Source organism: Puccinia triticina, chromosome 4A, assembly GCF_026914185.1.
Source record: "Puccinia triticina chromosome 4A, complete sequence".
In the NCBI taxonomy this organism is placed as follows: Eukaryota; Fungi; Basidiomycota; class Pucciniomycetes; order Pucciniales; family Pucciniaceae; genus Puccinia; species Puccinia triticina.
In genome coordinates, this window is record NC_070561.1 from 1578538 (window position 1) to 1597622 (window position 19085).

At 46.2% G+C, this 19085-nt stretch overlaps 2 protein-coding genes across 2 annotated transcripts; one reads left to right on the forward strand and one right to left on the reverse strand.

Moving 5' to 3' along the window:
• Positions 1-398: 398 nt before the first annotated feature.
• Positions 399-599, forward strand: PtA15_4A172 (uncharacterized protein; the record flags this gene model as incomplete). Its single annotated transcript, XM_053168029.1, has 1 exon — positions 399-599. The coding sequence occupies one exon, from the start codon at positions 399-401 to the stop codon at positions 597-599; it is 201 nt and encodes a 66-aa protein (XP_053019279.1).
• Positions 600-15052: 14453 nt separating this feature from the next.
• PtA15_4A173 (uncharacterized protein) lies at positions 15053-17608 on the reverse strand (the record flags this gene model as incomplete). Its single annotated transcript, XM_053168030.1, has 8 exons — positions 15053-15332; positions 15399-15470; positions 15539-15621; positions 15684-15867; positions 15941-16235; positions 16303-16836; positions 16898-17033; positions 17162-17608. The coding sequence occupies 8 exons, from the start codon at positions 17606-17608 to the stop codon at positions 15053-15055; spliced, it is 2031 nt and encodes a 676-aa protein (XP_053019280.1).
• Between the last annotated feature and the right edge of the window lie 1477 nt (positions 17609-19085).

Consider the following 19085-nt stretch of genomic DNA (forward strand, 5'->3'; position numbering starts at 1 on the left):
TGCTGACTGATTGCAGTCGTCGAGGCAAGAACTGTTGTCCTTTACCCGGATTATGTATGATTCGGAAACACACAATGCTGCTGTTGTTGTATCTGACCCCGCAAAGTGCCTTCGTTGTTGCGATAAAACCCTCGGTGTGAACACGGTCTTGCAGTGATGGATGAGCCGGGATTGCAATGTATCCAGCCGATGGACGAGTTTTCAACATGTTTCGACAGCATACGACTACTGTTTGCCTGCATCCAGCAGGGGATATCCTCAGTCACGCTGAGAAGTTCTTCTCTGCACGCTCATACTCGCCATGAACGACTATATAAGCACTGATCCAAATCGAGTTTGTTTCCCAGCACCACACTCATAGGAATCTTGAGACCAAAACCTACTGCCTTTACTTCACCATGCAAGCCCCAATGGTCTTCTTGTGCTTCGCCTTCCTGGCCCTCACTCAACAAGGTGTCCTCTCATCTTATGATCGCTCCGCCTACTCCAATGCCGCAGCTGCCAGACGCGCGAAAGCGGCTGGTACGACTAGAGGGTCTGGTAAGCTGCAATTCAAACCATATTGTATATTTCCCCCAAAAAAGGAACTAAATATTTAAATCTTCTTTTTTGCTTCGTTTGTTTTTTGATGCTGTATTTAAGTGGCGCGAGGCGCGCGGGGCGGCGGCGACAGCAGCGGCGGCGACACGTGGGGTTATGCCGCGTGGGATAGCGGGTACACGGACACCGGCAGCTCAGACACATCAGGCGGCGGGGGTTCTACTGATTGTAGCGGTGGCGGTGGCGGCGGCGGAGATTGATCACCTTGATGATAAATGCTCCACCTTCAACAGCTATATCAGACTCAGAGATGTATCCATCCGCAAAAAGCAAAAGCTCCAGGCAGAGTGCCTGAAGCCTCTCGATAGTAGACTTGCGCTTCCAAGGTAGCAGGCGCCGCGGGGGAGGGGGTCCGTCATTGTTGCCTGAGAGAGGGGCCGGAGCCTCATTGCGGCGAGGCTGCGATTGGGCCTGAGCCGGGTGGTGCGAGCCATCAGTGCATGGCCCAAATGGATATCAATATCAGGGCAAAGATGGGAGGGAGTTAACTTCCGTTTTGGGAGAGACCACTCTGGTTTTCTCCTCCTCCGTCGTTGTGGTGTGAGCTAGGTTCCCGGTTTTCCATAATGTGCAAGGTTGGTCGGAGGCAAGCTGGGAGGGCGAGTTTGCGATGCGGAGACGAATCACAATGGGGGAGATATCCATGTTGGATGCTTTACTTGAGTTCATATACTGCTGGCGATGATTGATTTTTGAACAAATATTTCTGGTGATGTTTGAATTCTGTTTGATTGTTGGTGGCTGAGGATGATAGTCAAAGTGGAATTGAAATGACCTCGAAAGCGGTTCGGAGCAACGCTGGGCCGGTACAGTACTGTACAGTAACCGGCCATTTTGCGTACTGTACAGGAGTTCCTGCCCGTCTGCTTTACCGTAGCGGTACTAGTACCACCCTATTCTGGGCTGGGGCCGTACCGTACTGGTTGCTTTTTTTTATTGCCCTGATTACTGTTATTGTAACATGTTTCAGTGTCACCCCTGGTTACCGCAATACCAGGGGTGAAAAACCCCAATCTGATGAGAAATTTTTTCTGGGAGTACATATCAGATCATTCCTATCCCCCTGTGTAACAAATATCTTGTTAATTATGGATTAACACGTGCTTTATTTGTTATCCGTTGAAGCTGACTAACAGGATGATCGGCGTTGGATCTCCTTGGCTTTTGTAATCGGGTAACATCGCGCATGATTCATGACGTCTTTCATTAACATTTATGTCGTCATCGTATGCTTCTGTGAGCTTGTCTTTATCTCTTTTTCTTCGTATCCGGTTGTTCCTCCTTTCCTCTCTTTCTCCATTGGAATATTCTTTATCATCATTTCCTCAGAAATCTAAATTATCATTATCAACAAAATCAATTACAAACAATCTGAGTTATCCTTATAAGGTTTCTATTTGCACATTGCTTAGAACCTTACATCTAGTTACTATCCAAGCATTGGCGAGTTGTCCTCTTGGATTAAACTTCATAGCCAATATATAGCGAATTGGTAGTAGCCTGATCCTCACATTTATATTCCGATCTTTCAAAAACATACTATTATAACTTTATATTTCCAAATTTTTTACCTTCCAAACAATGTCTGAAGTCTCCGATATGGCACCCATTACTCCTCTCCGAAACTCTCCTGCTGTTACTCCTTCCCCTCCTCTGGTTGCCGATCTTCCAATCTCTGATACGGCGCATCAATTTTTTTCGGTCAACACCCCATCTCCTTTCAATCACAATTCCCCTTTGTTCATGTTGTTTTCCCCTCAATACATTCCAACAACCTCTCCACAGCCACAAGATCAACAGCGAATTCAGCAAGGACCCTCAACAAGCCGTCCTCTTCCTTCGGGTTCCGGTAAACAACGAGAAGCTTTGGACGACGACATGTCGGCTCTCCTGTCCAACTTACGGGTCGACAATTCGACTCAATCTACTTTGATTCAAGAACAGGCTGCTTCGATTGCGCTTTTGAATGCGCAGGCTCGACAAGACAAGACTGCGATCTCTAATCTTCAAGCCAAGACCAAGAACATCAAGGACATTTTTCATTCCGAATTGATGAAAACTCAGGCTACCCATGATCAATCTATCGCTCATCTTCGAGGTCTTTTCAAGGGTTCCACGAATTCGTTGGGAAGACGGTTGGGTCGATTGGAGGTTGCTAGCTCTCAACCGGCGGTTTCCCGCATATTCGTAGAGCCCCCTCATCAATCCCGTATTTTTTTTACCGGGGCGCCTCGCGAAACTAACAACTTTTGTTTCACGATGAGAAACTCTTTCGAGCGAATAGGGGAACAGTTCAATACTGAGAAGCAGAAGATTTTGTGGATCTCCGGGTACTTTCGCGCGGGTCCAGGCCGTATGGATGGCGAGGTGCCGTCTTACACATGGTGGCGAGGTTTACTTTCCAACAATGCGGCGGCTCTTAATTTACCGGCCTTGAAGGCGTCTTCTAGGATGGAATACGTAATCCCTGAGCTCCATGACGTTGACTCATTCATCAATTCCATTGAGCGCACGTTTGCTAACCACCATGAGTTGGAGGAAGCGGAAGCGGCGTTTTATTCGGCTCGTCAAGGCAACAAGACGATCGAAGAGTTTAACATTTTATTCAACTCCCTTTTGAGGCCTTTGGTCCTTGATGATCAATCAAAATGTAAAGCGTATGATAAGGCGATTGACAACAATCTTGTCAAGCTGGCGCTCATCAGAGGTCCATGGAACGATGTAGTGGATTTGAGTGAAAAACAGGAAATAGCAGTTTCGGTTTCCAGAAATTTGGCTGGGGTAACCAAGATTCTTGACCCGAAGTTCAACCCATCTCGACCTGCTAATCCTCCTCAGCGACTTCCCGCGCCGGCTCATCATCCGCCGCCTAAGGTCCCTGACGGAGATGCCATGGATTTGGATGAGGTGGCCGCCGCGATGAAGGATGCAAACTTCTCTTATGCCGACTTTTGACAAGAATGTGTCGATCGAAATATCTGTATCCGTTGCGGGGGCGCCTTCGACGATTCTCATTATCAAAAACGGGGTTGTACGTTGGGGCCAGAAATGAAAATGGATATGTCGGATATGCTACAGTTGTGGAAGGAATGGGGAGGTTCGGTTCGGAAGAAGAAGTCGGGAAGGCGAAGCGATTCAAAGTGGGCTCCAGAAAATCTCGCTCGACAACCTCAATCAGGTTATCGCCGCGAGAAGCAACGGGCTCAGGTGGACGACTCTTGCTCATCTACTCCGGTCGAGCGCCCTGATAAAGGGAAGAAGAGGCAGTCTTTGGCGGAGGTCGATGGATTGCCTTTCAAGAAGCGATCTTCCGACAATTCTAGTCATGATAAACTGGACAACCCTGCCTTATTGGCTGATGTTATCAATATGGAGGATATGTCGGCGGGGGAAGTTTTCTTCAACTCTTGTATGTCGCAAAAGATGAGTGCGACGGACTGTAAGCAAGCTCATTTCGTTAAGAAAGCCGCTCGGGCTGATAACCGGCCCTTCTTTAATGGGTCTTTACTAACTCGCGATAATATTAAAACTGATGTTTATGTTTTGGTTGATTCTGGTGCTTTGGCTTCTTTTATTGACATTACCTTTGCTAAAGAATCAAAATTAAAGACATTCGACATGCCAATCAAGGTTCAATGTAAATCCTTCGATGGATCGGCGGCGACTTCTGGCGAGATAGTATCTTATGCAAAAGGAGATATTTTAATCCCCACCGTTTGCGGTTCCTTTCTTTCTTCTCAAGTGACTCTTTATTTAACTACGCTGGCCTCGGCTAATGTTATATTAGGAAATTCCTGGTTAACAGATTCAGGCACGTTTGTTGGAGGGTCTGACAGCGATGTTGTAATGTATGATAGCGTACAAGAGATTTGTGATTCCTCATGTAATGAAGCTAAGCTGCTTACCCACGATTTTGCCAATGTTTTTGTCACAGAGAGTTTGGCTTGTTTGCCTCCGCACCGAGGGCAGTTTGATTGTAAGGTTAATCTGAAGGAGGGAGCCATCCCTCCGTTTGGTAAAATGTATAACTTGAGCAAATCGGAAAGGGACGAGTTAAAAACTTACGTTGACAAGAATTTAGCCAAGGGTTTTATTAGGTTGTCTTCTTCGTCGGCCGCGGCTCCTATCTTTTACGTGAAAGTGGAGGGTAAAGCCAATCGACCTTGTGTAGATTATCGAATCCTCAACAACATGACAGTCCGGGATTCTTATCCTCTGCCCGTTATTGCTCACCTCCTCAACAATCTACAAGGGTGTAAATTTCTTTCGAAGATCGATCTCAAGGCGGCTTTCAACTTACTAAGAGTGGCGGAGGGACACGAATGGAAGACAGCGTTCAGGACCCCATGGGGGTTGTATGAATATCAAGTCATGCCGTTTGGTTTGGCTAATGCTCCCGCAACGTTTCAGCGTTTCATTCAGCACGTGTTGCGTGAGTATCTCGATGTCTGTTGTTTTGTGTATATTGATGATATTCTTATTTATTCGAAGACGAAGGAACAGCATTTGTTGGACTTGCGACGAGTCTTGCGGAAGCTGCGGGAGTTTTCTTTGAAGGCTTCTTTGCGGAAATGTGAGTTCTTTTGTTTGCAAGTAACGTTCCTGGGTTTTGATATTACTGACAAGGGATTAAAGATGAACAATTGTAAGCTTAATACTATAAATGACTGGCCTTTGCCGACAACGGTTCGAGGTCTTAGGAAGTTCCTGGGTTTTACTAATTTTTATAGGCGCTTTATACCGAGGTTCTCTTCGGTGGCGGGTCCTTTGACCACTTTAACTCAGGATAAGTACAGCGATTCGACTTTGCTCAATTCTAAGAGTGCCGTGGTTGCTTTTGAAGCGCTGAAATCTCTCTTTATAAAAGAGCCTTTACTGCTCCATTTTGACTTCGAAAAAGACAGGGTGGTGCATGTGGACAGCTCCGGATACGCGATCGCGGCGGTTCTCAGTCAGCCAAATCTCAAGGGTGATTATCTCCCTGTGAGCTACTATTCTCGTAAATTGTCGGACAGGGAGCGCTCGTGGAAGATTTTCGACTTGGAGTTATTGGCGATTGTTTCGGCTTGCCAGGAATGGCGTGCTTGGTTGATGGGAACGGTTAATCCGGTTACCATGTACTCTGATCACTCCAACCTCTTATATTTTAAAACTGCTAAGTACTTGTCTCCAAAGCAGGCTCGCTGGGCTTTATTTTTGGATAATTTTAATATGCTAATCTATCACATTAATGGTTCTAAAAATCCAGCGGATGGGCCTAGCCGGCGCAATGACTACTGCGAAGGGAGGATTGTAAGTGGAGACGCTAATTTGATTACTAAACAAATGGTTTCGTGTGATGCAATCAGTGGCGGATCGGCTGGATCCCCCATAACCTCTCACGATTTATTCTTTCAACGGCCAACGGAGGCGCTTTTGTCTTATTTTTCTCCATTCTATACTCCCGAAGAATTGGCTAACAAACATGTTTCATTGATTGACGGTATCTATTGGCATAACAGTAGAGTTTGCGTGCCAATCTCTTTGCAGGCTAGAATTTTAGCGATGTATCATGATACGCCCACGATGGGCCATCCGGGCATCGCCAAGACTTTGTCAACTTTGACCAGAACGTTTTCCTGGCCGGGGGTGCGCTCATCGGTTATCCAATATGTCAATAGTTGCGATTCTTGTCAGCGGGTGAAGGCAAGACGAAGGGCCCCGGATGGCAAGCTGGTTTCCATCGTGGCAAATCCTAAACCCTGGAGCGTGATCGGAATGGATATGATTGTAAAGTTACCTCTGTCTGGGGGATTTGACTCGATCTTGGTTGTGATTGATTTACTTAGCAAGCTGACGCATTTTATACCATGCAAGGAGGCTTCTTCTTCGGCGGTTTTGGCTTCTTTGTTTAAGAAGCATATTTTCCGTCTGCACGGCCTTCCAGACAAGATTGTTTCTGACAGGGGTTCTACCTTTGTTAGCGACTTCTGGAGAGAGCTGATGAAATCTCTAAGTATCAGGTCGGCTCTTTCCACGGCTTATCACCCACAAACCAATGGGCAAACTGAGCGAATGAATCAAGTGGTCGAGGATTATCTACGCCATTTTTGTTCATACTATCAAGATAATTGGGACAAATTTCTGGACATGGCGGAGTTCTCCATAAATAATACGGATTCGGCGAGTTTGAAAATTTCTCCTTTCTTCTTTTCCTATGGTTTTCACCCCCGATTTAATATTATGACTGAGAATACGGGCCGCAAGACTTTAGATGACTTCATGGTTGATTTGCAAGTGACTCAGGAAACTGCGACTGAATGTCTGCGACAAGCGCGGATTAAACAAGCAGAATATTATAATAAGGGTAAACGAGATGCTCCAGTATACCGCAAAGGCGAGCAGGTTTTGTTGTTGCAAAAGTTCATTCAATCACGGCGTATTAACTCAAAATTAGATTACAGATACATCGGACCTTTCAAAGTAGTTAAGATGGTAGGCCCCAACGCAGTAGAATTAGATTTAGCTGCTGATTATCCTAAACTTCATCCTGTATTTAACGTTTCCTTGCTGACTCTTTATGTTACTCCCTCAAGTGTTCCAGGTCGATTGTCAAATTTGGGTATTAAGGATAAGTATTACACTGATGAACAAATTGTAGACTGGACTAGAATTAAAGCCGTTCTCGATGTCAGGGTTGTTTCTAAAGGTAAGCTGGATTATTTAATTGCATGGCACAATTCAACGCCGGGGGAAGACACTTGGGTGTCTCAGAATCATATTCCGGTGGCCGCTAATAAATTTTTGGACGAGTTTCGACGTTTGTCGGAGATGAAGAAGAAAAAGAATAACAAGAAGAGTAAGGTGAATGTTAATAAGGAGTAGTAGGCGAGGCTTATTTTGTAACGAATATCTTGTTAATTATGGATTAACACGTGCTTTATTTGTTATCCGTTGAAGCTGACTAACAGGATGATCGGCGTTGGATCTCCTTGGCTTTTGTAATCGGGTAACATCGCGCATGATTCATGACGTCTTTCATTAACATTTATGTCGTCATCGTATGCTTCTGCAAGCTTGTCTTTATCTCTTTTTCTTCGTATCCGGTTGTTCCTCCTTTCCTCTCTTTCTCCATTGGAATATTCTTTATCATCATTTCCTCAGAAATCTAAATTATCATTATCAACAAAATCAATTACAAACGATCTGAGTTATCCTTATAAGGTTTCTATTTGCACATCGCTTAGAACCTTACATCTAGTTACTATCCAAGCATCGGCGAGTTGTCCTCTTGGATTAAACTTCATAGCCAATATATAGCGAATTGGTAGTAGCCTGATCCTCACACCCTGCCCACGCACTCGCAACCCCATCAGAGCCTCTTCAATCCACTACAATCACAAATGGTCTCGCAAGCGCCACAGTTGAATCCAAACAACCCCTCCGGCACCAATAATAACCCTGGGTATGAAACTGACCAGTCGAAAGGTTTCATGATGATAGTTTGAGCTGATACTCCCCAGATCAAGCAAGCTGGGCCTGTAGATGTCGCAGAGCCTAAATTATGGAAGCCGAACTTGTCTGGGCCCTTCCGGCTCCGGGGCGCTTTGCAGGACGGGAGACCCGCCATGCTGTAAAGAATTCTAGTCTACCGACCGGGCTCAATTGCCTGTCCCAACGGCCAAAGTCACCTTGAGCAAAACATCCGATTCTTGAATAGCTCTGCCAGTCATCTGGCGTTCCTGCTATGCAGGTTTTCTCTCGTTGCCCGCCGATGTGCTGAGAAGGTTCTGATGTAAGTCAAGCAACCAGCGAGGGGATTCTGTGATCCCTCCAAATCTGCTGTCCGGCGCCAATGGCAAAACCTTTACTAGTTCCGGTATCACCGGTAACAAGCCCAATCTGCTGTTACCGCTTTTTTAATTCTGATATTCCCCATTCTGGGATACCGTAATGCACTCTCAAAAGAACATGTAAGAAAAAACCCCATACTGTAACGAAATAACCGGTACGAGAATTGCAAAATCATGTACCGTAAAGTACAAAAAAAATCTATGGTACCTGTACGTTACCCGGTAACCGTAACGTACATGTCCAGCGTTGTTTGGAGGGCAATCAAATGAGATTCAAATGGCATTTGAATAAGGTTTTCACCGGAGTTTCTCCGGCAACTCCGGCGGATATCCCGGATATTTGCCGGATTGAGTTTCCACTTGATTATTCCTTGAATTATTTCCCAAAAATTGGGAAAAAAATTGAGGAGTATTCAAAATCCCAACGAGTGGGGTCACTTCGAATTTCTTTTGATAATTTTCCGTCACTTTGAACGGCGTTCGGAAAAGACGCAACAAAGTGCGTCCGTGGTGTAGACTTCAAGCCCCATTACACCCATATTGGTCCTGCTGTTTCGTCTAATCTTGCTACTTGATAATTATCTGCTTGCTAGATAATGCAGCTTCATCTTCATCACATTATTTCCTAGTTTGTAATCACAACATCAAGACAGTTCCCCTTGAAGAAGGCACCAAGTACCCGTTGGCGGGTACTCGCCAGCATTTGGCAAGTACCCGTTGGCGGGTGCGGGTGTCCAGATTTGAGTGTGAAAAACAGGCGGGTACCCGCACCAAATACCCGCCAGAATACAGTTGTACTGGCGGATTGCACGTAATCCGCCAGTACAACAGTCAACTGCGGTGCTGCAAGTTAAGTTCACACCCGCGTGAGGCCACATGCTGCCAGGGCGATCTCAACTCCAACCGGACCCAAACAATATCCATTGGCCGGCTCAATGGCACATAATTACCAGAAAAGCAGGAAGCGCCGTCAAGCACCTGGATCCCCTAGCTCCTCCATCCCCAGTAGTACCCCAGCCGAATCAACCCGACATCCTCGACGGAGAATAGTGAATGTCATTGACGACTCCGATGTAGGAGAACCCAAGACTCAAGAAAGCACTCAAACTCCTAGGTCCCAGGAGCTGACCGATGAGCAAGAGCTTTGTAAGTGACTCAGCTATTAATTTCATAATTGATCTAAAATGTCATGCCAACCATCCTGTTTTTATTTCCTGTAGGAAAGGCAATCCAGGTGCACAAAAATCAGCTCAGCGCTTGCTATGCCGCCTATCACCCTCCAAAACTCTCCGATCAGTTGGATAAACACGGCCGCAAGATGATAGCTTACTTGTGTTGAACGTGAGTAATTTTCTGGTGTATGTAGTTTCCTTCCAGTCCTCGCTGGGTTGCCTGACTTTCCCCTTTTTTATTTCAGATGCGGCAGTAGTATCAACCGACCAACATACAACACTTCCCCTAGCAATCTCTCCAAGCACGTGGCTAGTTGCACTAAGAGAACCCACAACTCCAAAGCTCAAACATTAACATCTATGGGGATATCTGGCAGTAATAATGTTGATGCTCGGGATGTGAGTGCCTTATCTTTGATTCCCAAGAGAAATGTAGGACTGACCTCTAGAATGTACCAGGTACCTCAGCTGGGTGCAGTTTGGTGTGCTGAAGGTGCCCGACCTTTCTCAGCTCTTGGGGAGCAGGCGCACCAAGGCATCTTGCACCCAACTGTTGTGCGACATTTACCCAGCAAAAAGGCTGTATTGAACAACATTGCCCGCTTATATACGGCCGTGCAGGACTCCATTATTCAATCCCTTAAGGTTTGATTTCCCTCTTTTTCAATTAATGAACAATCAGCTGATTTGTCTTTCTAGGCTCACACTGGGGCAATGTACTTGGGTCTTGATGCTTGGCAGTCCCTGAATGGATTTGACGTATTGGGGACGGTGATATACTGCATGGTAGAAGATGAAGCAATTGGATTCCACTTGGAGGCCATGCCACTCAATTTTGTCAGGTTAAAACAAAGCCATACGGGTGTTTATCTGGCCAAAACGGTCCAGCTAATTGTTGATAAGTTTGGCTTGAGGGACAAAGCAAGCACCTTTTCTGAGTTTTCCCGTGCAATATTTCTCCATTTTGCTAATTCCTCACTATCTTATCCCATAGATATGTGGTATTGTTACTGACAACGCATCAAACAACCAAACAATGATTGAGGAGATTGCAAGATTCAGATGGCCTTGCTTCAAGGGTGAACCACAATGGATCCAATGCTTCGCACACATTCTCAATTTAATCGTTCAGGTGATATTGCGGCCATTTGGAAGCCAAAAGAAAAAAACATATTAGCTCAGCTCACAAAGATGAAGACAATTCTGGCGACAATCTTTTGGATCCAGACGACCCGGAGGATCCAGATGACCAGACTCAGCTGTATGTTTCTTTTTTCCTGTCTTGTCGCCTCCCTCGATTGGTTGATCACTGAATATTATTGTTAAAACTAACAATGCATTTTGCAGACGCTTAGCAGAAAATGATTGACTTGGGCAGGATTTGAACCAGCGACCTTAGCTTGAAGCTAAGACACTATACTAGAAGTGCTGCCTTTACCAACTAGGCTACCAAGTCCATGCCTGATGTGTTGATTTTGACCACTGAGGATTACAACATTTCAACAATTATCTAAATTTACCCAGTATGGTCAAAGACACAGGCAATACTGAAGACAAAGAGGAGGCTGAAGAAACAGATCTTCTGGCAGCCAAGGTCATCAACAATGAAGAGATCGAACTTGAAAGCAATGATTTTAATGAGTTAAGTGACGAGGATGATGACAATTGATATACATCTGATGCTTGCAAACAGAGACTGGCTAGGGTAAGCCAAGCTCATCACCCTTGGTATCAACAATCATGTCATATTTACTGAATTCATTTCCATACTGAAAATAGTTCCGAGCAATCTCCCGCAAGCTTAATAAGTTGCCGAACTCAAAGGCACTGTTTGTTGAGCTATGCAGGGATCACAATTGTGGAACACCACACAATATCAAACAAGATGTCAGAACCAGATGGAACTTGACTTTGGCCCAGTTGGCCAGTATCTTGAGATGCTTGGCAGCAGTGTGAGTCCATTCTCTTACTAAAACCATTAGTCAGGAATACAACTGATATATTCTTTCTATTGCAGTCTTGAGTGGCAAACCAATTGATGACACGGCCTCTCCCGAGAACATCAGATCAACCAGGACGATCTTGATATGGCAAGCGACCTCGTTGAAGTTCTTCAACCCTTCTCTGAAATGACGCTACAAGTCTCGATTCCCGGTGGTGCTCGAATAGCAGACATAGTTGTGTTTATCAACCAGATCACAAGCCACCTTTCAACAGCCATTTCCGAAAAGAAAGTGCAGTATCCCCCGGCTTTGAGAAATGCCTGTCGTGCAGGACTCCAGCTCACAAAAAAGTACTATACTCTTACGGACTGCTCACCATTGTACCGAGTTGCCATGGGTGGGTTTTAACTTCTTGTCTCTAATCCCTTTTATTTCATACATACTCAGCTGACTGAAAAGATTTGAATTATTCAGTTCTTCATCCATCCTTCAAGGATGAGTATTTCAAACTCGCTAACTGGCAACCTGAATGGATTCAAGAAGCAATCAGACTCACCCGCGAGATGTGGGAAAGCAAGTACAAACCTCCACCTCACCCAACCACCACCCAGCGACCAAATACTGGCCCAAAAGTGAGTAAATGTCTGACAAAGATTGCCGCATCCATCATCATCCATACTAATCTGCTACACAAAAGCCTCAGGCAGGTATCCTGGCAGGTTTAATGGGTGCTTCAGAGGCACGCGGAGCAAGTACCACCACAGATCCACTGACCATGTGGCCTTCGGGAGGATTGGTGCTGAACAAAGATGGACAGCCGGTCGACCCCCTCAAATGGTGGATGCAGCAACGACGTGCTGGCAATTCTCATGGGGGCCTTCTCCAGATGGCATTAGATGTGCTAAGTTGTCCGGGTGGGCACTCTTAATTGACCGTTTTTTATGCTTTTTGAGCTAACACCGCATTTCATACAGCAACAACCGTGGACGTTGAGTGATCTTTCAGTTTTGGCTGAGACTATGTTTCCTTACAAAGGCATCGCCTCAGCGCATCATTGGTTACTCAAGGGATGGCGGTGGCATTCTACTCCAAGAATGGTAAGATTCAACCAGGGGTATTGCGTAAATGGAAACTAAAGAAGAGGAACAAAGCTAAGATGAAGGGAAATGAGAGAGCAGGGGTGGGGAAACCATGATGCTTAAGGGGGCTATCATATACGTTGTATGCTACTTAAAAAGTGAAATCAATAGCTACTTATCTGTGAGAGGCCTTTGGCACTGCAAAAAGTGGTACACACCCGCGGGTACCCGCCACAAGTACGCGGGTACTCGCCAGCTTCTGCCTTGGCGGGTGCCGGGTGCGGGTGCGGGTGCCCAAAATCTGAAGTTTTTCAGCCAAGTACCTGGACTTGTGGCGGGTACCCGGGTGCGATGGGCATTCTTTAGTTCCCCTATTATGTATCTAAAAAATTCTCATTTCATCTTCAAGTATTCATTGAAATAGCAGATATCAATCTGCATTTAGGTGCAATTGAGGTAGTTCTGTTTGATAAACAGTTTTTATGATCTACACAATTCTGCAGCGCTCTAACACAAGCAATCAGTACTTGAGTCTATAAAGGATATATTAAATTTTATCTGAAGCACATGATCTAGTTTGAACACTAAAAAATTTGTAGCTGATCATAACAATGGTGAAACAAATTTAGTACATGTATTTGTATATGCCATGATTGCGTTGTTTTGTATTACATATACAGTGTATTTGTAATGGGTTTTTCACCCAATGAAATACACTGTATTTTTTCATTATGCATTACACTCCCCATATGAAATATATTGAGGATTGGCTGAGTCAATAGATTTTATTTGTATTGTATTTGGTTGTATTTGGTTCCAACAAAATACAAATACACCAAGCCTTTTTGTATCCCCAGAAAAATACAGACTATTCATATGCATATACAATACATGTACTGTATGTTTTTCACTGTTGGTCATATGTCATACTGGCTGAAATAGCTACAACATCTCTATGGATCATGTAACTAGCAGCCTACACAACAGAGCTCCCTCATATCATGAGTTGTAGAGGAACTTCTTGGCTTCCCAAAACATCCTGCATCTTCAGTTTTGTAATTAGAACTCCTGTCCATGCCCCAAGGATGGCCTACCTCTTTCCTCTTTCCATTCTCTTCTCTTCTGTTCCTGATCAACCTTGTTAGCTCTCCCAATGCAGGCCCCCTTTTGAGCTGTATCTCAGTTGCTTCTTGCCAGATTTGGCCTCATCCCATAGACCCATACCTTCTAGACTGGCTCTTTCTTGGAGACTTCTCAGCAGTTGAACTGCAACCTTGAGCATGCATACCCCGCCTGAATTCATCAGCTTGGTTAGCATTTCTTATTGGCCAATCTATCTTTCACATTTAGATGGTTTGAGGCCCAGTGATTACCAATTGAAAAGGGTGTCACAAAAACTCTGAAGCCACCAAAAGGATCTGATTGCTCCATAAGTTGGACCTGTGGGCAATGCCAGCACTCAAAACTTAAAACCAAGGAGCAACTTAAGCAAGTTCACACTAGCATGTATCAATAGATATATTTAGTTGCATTGAGATCTAAATAAACAAAAGTAGGAAAGCAAAATTATACCTCCCAAAAGAGATATCTACATATACTGTGGTGTTCAAGTGTGATAAAAGACTAAAGCACTAAACAAATATTATTTACATACCATAAATTATGTTTCTGCTGTATATATCCATACAGTTTATTGATAGTGTTTCAAAAAATGTGTATGCATAGCAACACAGGGTGATGTTGATTAGAAGAAAAGGACTGTCACCATAACTTGGCAACAAAAGCCAAAAATTCTCTGGTTGGTTTCTTTGGCCACTGACTTGAGTCTTTCCAGTGCCTGTCCCAAGTAAAGGCACACATCAGAGGATGCAGTGGCAGTATGCTGAGGCCAATTGAAGGACATAAGGGAAAGAAATGGGTGGTTAATGTGGGAAAAGGACCCTTCATGTTTTCACTATGTATATATGTGGATGTCTTGGAAAAAAAAAGAATCAGACATAAGAAAAAGATGAAGGAACAGCAGTCGCATATGGGAAGGAAGCAGCGGGAAAACACACAAAAGAAACCAGACACTCTTTGTAGATCGAGGAGGAAGGGAAAAAGAGAATAAACCAAATCATCAACAGCAAAAGAAAATAACCCGAATGCACATCACTCGTAGGTCTTCTCACCACAAACGCCACTTTCAATGAACTACCAAAAAATTGAATAGTGAATTTGGTAAAAGAAAGTTACTGGTCTTTTTCTATATATATAAAAATAAGTGGCGAATGAAACCCCATATTGCTTGCGAAATCGAATTCCTTTTGTGTTTGGTGATTCAAGAAGAGCTTGATCACGTTCTGGATTGGTTGGTACAGTTCATTTTGTGACAGAGTTGCATGTTGGGCGTGCATGGGATGACGAGCGAGAAGAAGCGAAGTGGATCAGGCCTCGGGTGGTGGCATTTCGGGACTAGCGTGGGCACTTCCACCCTCGGCAGTCACCACAATGTTCGAGAAGTCCTCTACTCCCGGGTTCGGGTTGAATCCGGCGCTGTGAAACCCAGAAGAGGGGTTACCCATCATCGACTGACTAAAGCCGGTCATCTGGGCAGGCGCACTGCGGGGGCCGGAGTTGGGGCCAGTCGAAAGAGTCGGCGAAAAGAGTTGGGCCCATGGTGCATTACGAGGGGCATTGGCGCAACGGTCCTTCCCATATGCAATTCTGCAATACAAGATTGGTGTGATTAGCATGCGAGGAGGGATCTCGAAACTGCTGAGTGGGGCCTACTTGAATTTGGAGTATTCTTCATTTTGTTTAATGCCTTCGATGGCCTTGATCGAGTTGGCGATGTTGGTGAAACTGTGGCAAAAAAAATCATTAGTTCGCTGAGCTTGGAGAGTGCAGTACTGACTCAAAAAACGACTCACTTGACGAAAGCGCAGTTCTTCTCCTTGAGCAAATTGACCAGCTCGATTTCACCATATTGGGAGAAATCTTGTCGGATTCGCGCCTGCAAGTGAGAGCTTAGTCAGATTGAGACTGCCTTGATCATCTGAGGGTAACAAGGCTGACCTCATCGAAAGTCTCCATGTCTTCAATTTGTCCAATGTAAACGTTACGGGAGCCTCCGGCTTGAACGACCATAGCAATACCGGGCGAGGGGGGTCCCGAGTGCTTGCCCCACCCAACCTTCAAGCGACGATTGTGCAAGGCAATGCCTTGGAACGTGGCGGTGTGATAGAAGGCGACAGCCGCACTGGAGCAAACATAGCACACGGTTAGCCTCGGGCAACTAGTGACCACCAATCGGCGAGCTATGGCGGGCGTACTTTGAATCAACAAATGTCACAAAGGCTATGTGCTTGTCCTGAATATAACGAATTTGCTGTAAGATGCCGCCACGGATAGTGTTACAGATCTCTTCCAAAGTGGTCTCCGGGTGAATGTTACCTAGATAAACGGTACGATTGCCAGGTTGGACTTGGGTCGGATCCATGCTGATCCCAGCCAGGGTGTTGCTAAAGCCAACGTAGCCAGCAGCAGTGGCAGCCATGGCAGCTGCCGCCATGTTGTGTTGCTGCTGTTGATGTTGGTTCTTGGGCACGTAGGCGCATCGATCTTTGCCTGGAAAGGTGAAATGTTTAAGCCACGCATTTGGAAATCAACGACTGTAGCAGACGGGGGATCTTACCATAGTGAACTCTTCGACCAGCCCAAGCAGGCTCAGTAGCGAGAGTTTGGACGACCTTGATCGCAGTCGCAATCGACAAGAAATGAACGAACCCGATGTTTTTGTCACGGACGATTTTGACTTGGTCGATAGGTCCGTATCGGCTGAGGTCATCCCTCAAGCTCTGCTCAGTAACGGTTTCCTCCAGGTTGCCGAGATAGACATTCCGAGTGGCCCCGTTTTGCTGAACGGCCATGATGACGTTGATCGGAACGGCGCTAGGCTTGCCCCATCCGATCTTCAATTCTTGCCCATGGAGCTGGATTTTGCGCATCAGGGCATCCGAATGGAATGCGGCAGCCGTAGTCGGATCTAAGAAAGAGATGAAGGCGCAGTTTTTCTCGGGAAGCACCTTGACCGTGTCGATGGGACCAAAGCGAACTTGGCTGAGGAGTTCATCAACGGCAGCATCCGCTGGGAGATTGCCGACGTAGACCGTCCGGCCAGTTTGAGCGGTACCGCCACCACTAACTTGAGCCATACCGTTGGCGAGACCTTATAAATCGTTCGCATGTTAGCCAAACAGGTTACACGTAGTGACAAGACCGATACTTACCAGGGCTAAATGCGCCAGTCTGGGCGGAGGACATAGCAGCATAACTTCCTTGACTGAGTCCGGGAGAAGGAAAGTTAGCATATCCAGCCGAGTTGGGCGATGGAAAGGCACCTAGTAATGGAGAGGTAAAAGCAGCCTGTGGAATGATCGATCGATCGTCGCAAGAAAACAAATTAATCAGAATCCGCGCATTCAAGTGGTCCAAGACTATAGGAAGCGTTCGGTCAAGCGAGGCCGCAGAGAGAAATGAAAAAACAACTCAACATGTTGACCGTAACCGTTGACTCCAGCTGCCAGAGCAGTATTGATCCCAACGCCACTGATGCCCGCTTGGTTCATGAGTTGGTTATATCCAGCCGATTGACCTGCTTGCTGTTGTTGTTGTTGCTGCATCTGGCCCAGCATGGCAGCCATCGCCACCATATTGTTTTGGTTTTGCTGATGTTGCTGTTGCTGTTGAGCTCCTGGGAAGCCGTTGTTGCCGTTGTAGATGGCCGCGTGATTGAAGGATTGTTGATGTGCCGGAGAGGTCGCGGGGCCGGTGGCAAATCGGGTCTTCTTGTCCGGGTTGGTCTTGAGCATATCCATCTCGTCGTTCTGACCGCTCGACATGGGCTGGTTGGTAGTGTTGGAGGCGGGGCCAAAGTTGCCGGCGGAGTGGTCGGTGCCGGGATAGTGGTAGTGGGCTGGATAGACTTCGGTCATGATCATGAATGAATGATTGAAAGCTGTGGAGAAGGCTCAAATTACAAACAAACAAACGAACAAACGAACAAAAGAAGTGGGTGGATAGGAAAGCACGAAGGGGAGGGGGGCGAGCAGGGGTGGGGAGGAGAGGGGGCTAGGATGAGGAAGGAAAGGAAAGATCCTCTGTTTGGGATTTTTGATTAAACGGTTCGCGAAACGGGTAGGAGAACGAGTTGACGGTTGGAGTACAACAATGGAGACATAAAATAATGAAGAAAATAACCAAGGCGGGAAGCGTTGATGACCAACCAACTGCAGAGGACGGAGTGGTGGAGGGGAGGTGGGGTGATCGGGTCGGAGGAAGCGCAAGGACAAGGGGAGGGAGAGGAGCAGGCGAGGATGACGAGGGGGGTTGAGAGGGGGGTTAACCAGTCAAGGGTGGATGGAGGGGGGCCACGGGGGAAAAAAAAGGAATGCAAGTCAGTCAAGGCGATCACCTGGGGTCAAAGCGAGGGTACACGACACAGACAGAAGCAACGGTCAAGGGAAGGAGATCGGTCGGAAGGAGATGGTTGGAGGCTCACGAGTTGTGAGACTGGGTGGAGACCAGAGAAACAAAACAAACCAATCGAGACGAAATCGAAGGAGAAAGGAGAAAGGGAGGAGGAGCGGCGGTGAAGTTGAGCTGAGCAGGCCGAGTTGGTGGTGGGTTGGTGGGGATGGGGAAGTCGGAGGAGGAACGGAAAGGGGAGGGGACGAGTTTGAGGGCAGCGAAGAGCAGAGAAGATACCAACTGCTCAAGCGAGGCTCGGACGCTCACGCAGCCACAGCGTGTTGACAGAGCGTACAGGCTATCTTACAGCACAGAAAGCTGTATGTGTAGATGTAACTTAACGCAAAAAAAGAGGAGAGCTGAAGAAAACACAAGCGAAACAGGTGACGAACTCTGCAGACCGATCAAGGAAGACGCACGAGAGAACGAGCGAGCGAAAACTCTCCCAAGACCCGATTACGACTTGCACTTTGCAAGAAGGCCCGAGGCGAAAGGTTGAGGCCCGGAGAAAGTGACTGTAGCAGGGTCAGGGTGATCTTCAACTGGGGAGTATCTGCACGGATGTTGTTGAGCTGAAGGTTTTATATAAACTCTGCGGATATCATTTGCAATTACACATGCTGCCAAGTTCCAACTGAGAAAAACGCTCTGAGCTCGAAGCTGGGAACACGGCTCACTCGGAAGGAGACGGCCAGGCCGGGGAGGTCAGATCGATGATGTCCCCAGACTGAAATGAAGCGAAATGAAACCAGATGAAACCCCTCCCAAAAGCTCCCAAACCAACGAATCTTCATTCGAAATGACGCGAGGCAGTCCGGGGGAGGTGTCTGTTGGGGGAGGTGTCTGTTGGGGGAGGTGTCTGTTAATCTGACAACTCTCGGACCAGAATCAATTGAACATTTCAATTTGATGAAGGGTTTAATCAGCCCCAAAAACTGTCTACAATCA